The sequence below is a fragment of the Ictidomys tridecemlineatus genome, chromosome 1, assembly GCF_052094955.1.
Source record: "Ictidomys tridecemlineatus isolate mIctTri1 chromosome 1, mIctTri1.hap1, whole genome shotgun sequence".
Classification (NCBI taxonomy): Eukaryota; Metazoa; Chordata; class Mammalia; order Rodentia; family Sciuridae; genus Ictidomys; species Ictidomys tridecemlineatus.
The window spans coordinates 155,012,370-155,018,328 of record NC_135477.1 but is presented as its reverse complement, the minus strand read 5'-3'; the positions used below and the strand labels follow the sequence as shown (position 1 = coordinate 155,018,328).

General features: G+C 40.7%; 1 protein-coding gene across 1 annotated transcript; it reads right to left on the bottom strand.

Moving 5' to 3' along the window:
* Window positions 1-4,789: 4,789 nt before the first annotated feature.
* Window positions 4,790-5,719, bottom strand: LOC101976401 (olfactory receptor 2Y1B). Its single transcript, XM_005339330.2, has one exon. The coding sequence runs from the start codon at window positions 5,717-5,719 to the stop codon at window positions 4,790-4,792; it is 930 nt and encodes a 309-aa protein (XP_005339387.2).
* Window positions 5,720-5,959: the final 240 nt, after the last annotated feature.

Sequence of the window (5,959 nt, the reverse complement as noted above, 5' to 3'; positions counted from 1 at the left end):
CTCAAAAAACACTTAGAAATAAATCTCCCCAAGGTGAAAGACCTCTACAATGAAAACTATAGAAAACGAAAGAAATAAATAGAAGATATTTAAAATGGAAAGATCTCCCATGTTCTCAGATACACAGAATTTATATTGTCAAAATGGCCATATTACAAAAATCAATATCCAGATTCAATGTAATACCATCAAAATTTCAATTATATTTTTCATAGAACTAGAAAGTCCTAAAATTTATTTGACATAAAAGAAAAGACCCCAACTCTACAAAACAACACTGAACAAGAAGATTGATTTTGGAAGCATCACTGTACTGAATCTCAAATTATACTACAGAACTGTGATTACAAAAACAGCATTTCAAGACCAGTGGAATAGAATAAAAGACACAGAGAAAAACCCATGTAGATAGAGTCATCTGATCCTTGACAAAGCTGTGAAAAAACATATGTTGGAGAAAAGACAGATTTTAAACAAATGATCTTGGCTAGGGGGTATCCATATGTAGAAGAATGAAACAAGATTGCTATCTTTCATCCTTCACAGAAGTCAACTCAAAGTGGATTAAAGACCTAGGAATTAGACCAGAAACTTTGTACCTCTAGAAGAAAACATACACACAACACTCCAACAAACTGACACAGACACTTACTTCCTTAAGACTCTAAAGTCCAAGAAATAAATCCAAGGACTTATAAGTGGAATAGCATCAAATGGAAAAAATTAACTCCCTCTGCACAGCAAAGAATATAAGTGTGCAAAGAAAGCCTACAGAGTGGCAGAAAATATTTTCCAGCTAGTCCTGTGATTAGAATCCAGAAATGATTTTCAGCTACTCCTCTGGACTAGAATCCAGAATATCTAAAGAATTAAAAAGCATAACACACACACACATGCACACACACCCACACATACCCACAGACACACAATAATCTAATTAATAATTAATAAAGAACCCAAATAATCTAATTAATAATTGGGCAAAAGACCCAAACAGGTATTTCTCAAAAGAAGATATACAAATGGGTAAAAAATATATGAAAAAATGTCTAACATCCCTAGCAATAAGGAAAATGTAAATAAAAATTACACTGAGATATCATCTTGCTCTTGTTAGCATAGCAGTAATCAAGAATACAAACAATAATAAATGTTGGTAAATTTGTGGGGGAAAAGGCAAATTATATGTTGTTCTTGAGACTGCAAATTAGTACAATCATTTTGGAAACCAGTACGGAGATTCCTCAAAAGTCTAAAATGGAACCATTCTTATGACCTAGATATTCTACTCTTCAGTATTTATCCAAAAGAATTAAAATCAGCATAGTCTAAGTATATGGCCACATCAATATTTAGAGCAGCACTATACACAGTAATCGAGTTATGAGATGAGCCTAGGTGTCTGTCAACAGATGAATGAACATGGTTTATATGGGTTATACATACACAATGCTGCTTTACTCTGCCTTGAGGAAGAATGGATTTATGGCATTTGGTGGTAAATGAATGGAACTGGAAAACATTAGGCTAAATAAGCTGGACTCAGAAAGTCTAGTGTTGAAAACTTTTTCTCAGATGTGAAGGCCAGAGTAAAACAAAGGTGAAAAGGGAGGAATCCCATGAAACTAAAAAGGAGACCAATATAATAAAAGAAGAGGATAAAGGGGAAGTAAGTATCCAGGGGAAAAAATGAGAAATTGTGACATAAAATTGAATAAATTATGCCATATACATATATGACTATACCACAGTGTATTTAACCCTTAGGTATAAGATAGAAATTTGAAAACAAATAAATTGCTGGGTGCTGTGATGCACATCTGTAATCCTAGTGGTTGGGAGGCTGAGGCAGGAGGATCACAAGTTCAATGGCAGCCCCAGCAACTTAGTGAGGCCCTAAGCAATTTAGCAAAAACCTGCTGTAATGGTTAATTTGAATTGTCAACTTGATTGATTGAATTAAGAGATGCCAAAGATTAAGAGGCTTCTAGGTGGGTCAGTGAAGGTATACCTAGGAATGACTGGGACATGGGATAGCGAACTGAAGTGGAAACCCTCCCTAGGTATGGGCATCGCCAATATGTTGGAGGCTTAGATGGCATAAAGGTTGGGAGAACAAAGAAGCAGCAGCAGATGCAAGCTCCAATATTCTTGAACAGGTTCTTGATTGATGCTGTGGTCACCTGAGGATATCAGATGCTTGCTCCTTCACTCTTCCACAGGGGACTCTACCAGTGATTCTCCAGGGAGTTTCCAGAAGCATTTGGCCTCCAACTTGGGTAGCATCATTGATCCCTCTTGCTTTCAGGCATCTTGGGCTGTGCAGCTACAGGTTCCTCTAGCTCTCCAACCTACAGATGGCCATTGTGAATCATCCAGCCAGTACAATAAATTCCCTGATTATAATCACACTTCCTGTTGATTCAATTCTTCTACAGAAAACTGACTAATACACAAGCCTCAAAATAAAAAAAAAATTAAAAAGCGGCTGCAGTTGTGGCTCAGTGGCTAAGCATCCTTGGTATTCAATCTTTGAATCCCAAATAAAGAAAAAAAATATAAGGATGATCATTACATTACAGGAAGGGCACCAGAGAGAGGGAGTGAAGATTTAAAGAAGTACTGAGGACAGAATTTGAGTAAATTATTTAAATTACTTGGCTCCAGTGGTGTGTATTCAAAGACAGATAACTCAGGCCTAGGATAGGGAAAAGGTAATCCTGTTTCCCTTGAGGTTAGTAATAGAGAGAGAGGGAAGAGGAAAAGAAAACATACCCATTTAAACTAAGCCTCAGTGGCAGAGCAGCCAGGGCTACATACACAGTATGAAGTGGACTACTGTTACTACAGAAACTTCACTCTTTTGTTCTGTTTTCTTTCTATCTTTATGATGATACTGATGTTGAGAATTGGGTTCAGGTCCTCTTCTTCCAGTGTTGAAGACTGAGCCCTCTAGAAATGTTGAGGCAAGAGCAAAGAGTTTTATTTAAAGGATAGAAAACACACACACACACATACTCTCTCTCTCTCTCTCTCTCTCTCTCTCTCTCTCTCTCTCTCTCTCTCACACACACACACACACACACACGGACAGAGGCTCTGCCACTGGGGGGGGGGGGAGTTCCTAGTTGTTCCAAGGGAGTAGGGGCGTTACCCCCTTTTATACATTTTAGTTTTCCTTTCTTCTCATGCTCCCTCCTTCTCTTATCTTGCTTACATGACCAAAAAGTGGACCAAGAGAAGCCTCCCAGGGGTACAGGCAGGAAGGGACCAGCCCAGTGGGCATTCATTAACACCTCATTGCAGGGAGGAACAGTTCCCTGGAGGTAGGTAACCTTGGCAACAGGTTGGAGGTTGTGGTATGCTATGGAGGTATTAGCATTTTATTTCCTCTTGAATCAGTCCCAAGTTCCTGACCCATTCATTTGTTACCTACACTGACTGTCCTTTTGCTCCTGGCCTAGACAGATGTCATGACTAACATACTTGGTGCAAGTAATAATGTTATGCCAGATTCTTGGGACCCCCATAGACCTCCAGGAGCCGAATCCGATGCAAGCACACAAGAGTCTTTATTACAAACTCGAGTCTGGACTCACAACCATTCTGATGCAGAGGTCTCAGGGTGTGAGATTTTATAGGTTTTGGGGGGATACAACACCATACAGCAAATCATTCCATACCGCAGGAAAATCAAACAACAACTCTTAACATTGATTAACACATTCAATGGTGGGAACAAGTTGGGTAGGGGTGATTGGTTAGTAAAGAGGGGGATTCCTTTGAACTGATTGGTTTAGGCCAAGAGGGGTGTACATGCTAAACTAAATGGTTTCCCAACATGTTACCAACCACCATAAACTACTTGGGTATCATCTGGTATTCCAGGTATTTTCCCTGTCTCATGATGATTGGAGGTTGCTAGAGCCATTGCTATGGGTCCTCACCTAGCCTAACTGAGTCAGGGATATCTGGTACCACAGGCCTCTCCTGTTATTTACTGACAAACAATTCAGCAGGGTGGGTATGTGCTTAGGAGTGCTCTCAGGGTTTTTCCAAGGACAAGGGTCATGCCCCCTTCCTTAGGACAGGCCTTGAGGTACAAGCTGCTGTTATTAATTTTTTAAAATGGAGTCACATTAGTTTCTCAATAAGGCTTTTATTCTTTTCTTTATTCAATGTCATGTTACATATTTTGCCTTTTTCCTTCAGTATATAAATGACATTCACTTTGAAACCCTATCTGCTCAGAATAGGGCCTCTGAGCATGACCCCTTATTTGCTAACAACTGTTATGACTAGAAGACTAGAGGAATGACTATTGTTTGAGAGGTGAAAATAGGTCTGACTTGTGTGAGAGGGTGGTCAGGGCCAGAATTTAATAAAAAACTAGAAGTGAACTTATGGCTTTCCCATTTAGGCACACTGGGAGATGCTGACAAGGGAATCAGTCTCTTTGGAAAAGGGTTACCACTTTGAATTAGTCTTCCCTGGCTTTCAGACATGTACAGACTTCATCCCTATTGTCCACATATGCAAAACGTACCCTCTTCTCAAGTTCATTCTTTTGAACCATGGTGATACAAGAGAAGACTTACTCCCTCCTGAAAAATAATCATAAAAACACTGTATTAGAGATTCCCACTTTCAACTTCCCAAGAAGGAATATAGTGAAATTCTGAGGACTCAAGAGGGCTATTCCCTAGGGGCCAACTGCCTCCAAAGAAAAGGCTAGTTTTTAGGAAATGCAAGTTACCATGGAAAATGTAATTTGTTTCCCCTCCTAACTTCAATCTCTGCTTCTCCCTAGTGCCTTCAAGAGAGCCCCCTTCACATCCTTGTTCCTTAGGGTATAGATCAGAGGATTGAGCACAGGGGTAATGATAGTATAAAAAAGGGCAGCAAATTTTCCCTCGCTCTCAGAATAACTGCTTGTGGGTTGGAGGTATGCATAAATGGCTGAGCCATAAAAAAGGCAAACCACCAGGAGGTGGGAGCCACATGTCCCCAAAGCCTTTCCACACCCAGCCATTGACTTGAGCTTCAGCACTGCCTTAGCAATGTGTGCATAGGAGACTAGAATCAGTGCTGCAGGAAAGACCAAGATTATGGCTCGGGCCACAAACATCTTGGCCTCTGTTCCTCCTGTATCCTCACAAGCCAACTTCAGTAGTACAGGCATCTCACAAAAGAAGTGATTCAACTGATTTCCACAGAGAGGCATGGCCATCATGAGTCCTGTCTGAATCAGAGAGTTCATGAGGCCTCCCACCCAGGAGGCAATAGCCAGTGCCTGGCAGAAATGAGGGTGCATGATGGTTGTGTAGTGGAGTGGTCGACACACAGCAGCATAGCGGTCAAAGGCCATCACCACCAGGAGCACGGCCTCAGTGGAGCCCAAGGCAAGAGATATGAGGAGTTGGGCCACACACCCTCCATAGCTGATGGTCCTGTCAAGTCCAGAAAGATTGATCAGCAGCTGGGGCACAGTGCTGGTGGTTAAACAGAGGTCCAGGAAGGAGAGGTGGCTGAGAAAGAAGTACATGGGTGTATGCAGTCGAGGGTCCAATCTTGAGAGAGCAATGATGCTAGTGTTGCCAAAGAGGGTCAGAGAGTAGAAAATTGAAATAAAAGCAAAAAGGATGGGTTCCAGTTGAGGCCAGTCTGAGAAGCCTACCAAAATGAAGCCATCATCAATACTGGTATTCTTACTTCCCATAGTCTTTTTCTTGCCCAAACAACAGAAAAAGATTGATGCCTCTTCTGAAGAAATGGAATTAAAATATTATTTTCACTGTTCCCTGTTTATTCCTACATGTATTCCCTATGTATTCCTAAAGCATACATTTAATTTACACTTTGCTATTTAGTTCAGTTCCATTCAGTCTTCTATTCCTACTCTTCTCTTCTGTAGTGTGGAGATTATGAATGATGGCCCTTTTTGTGAGCCCTATTCCCA

Bases quoted from the DNA above. Each gene is read 5' to 3' on its own strand.
- LOC101976401 (XM_005339330.2), bottom strand. From the start codon at position 5,719: ATGGGAAGTAAGAATACCAGTATTGATGATGGCTTCATTTTGGTAGGC.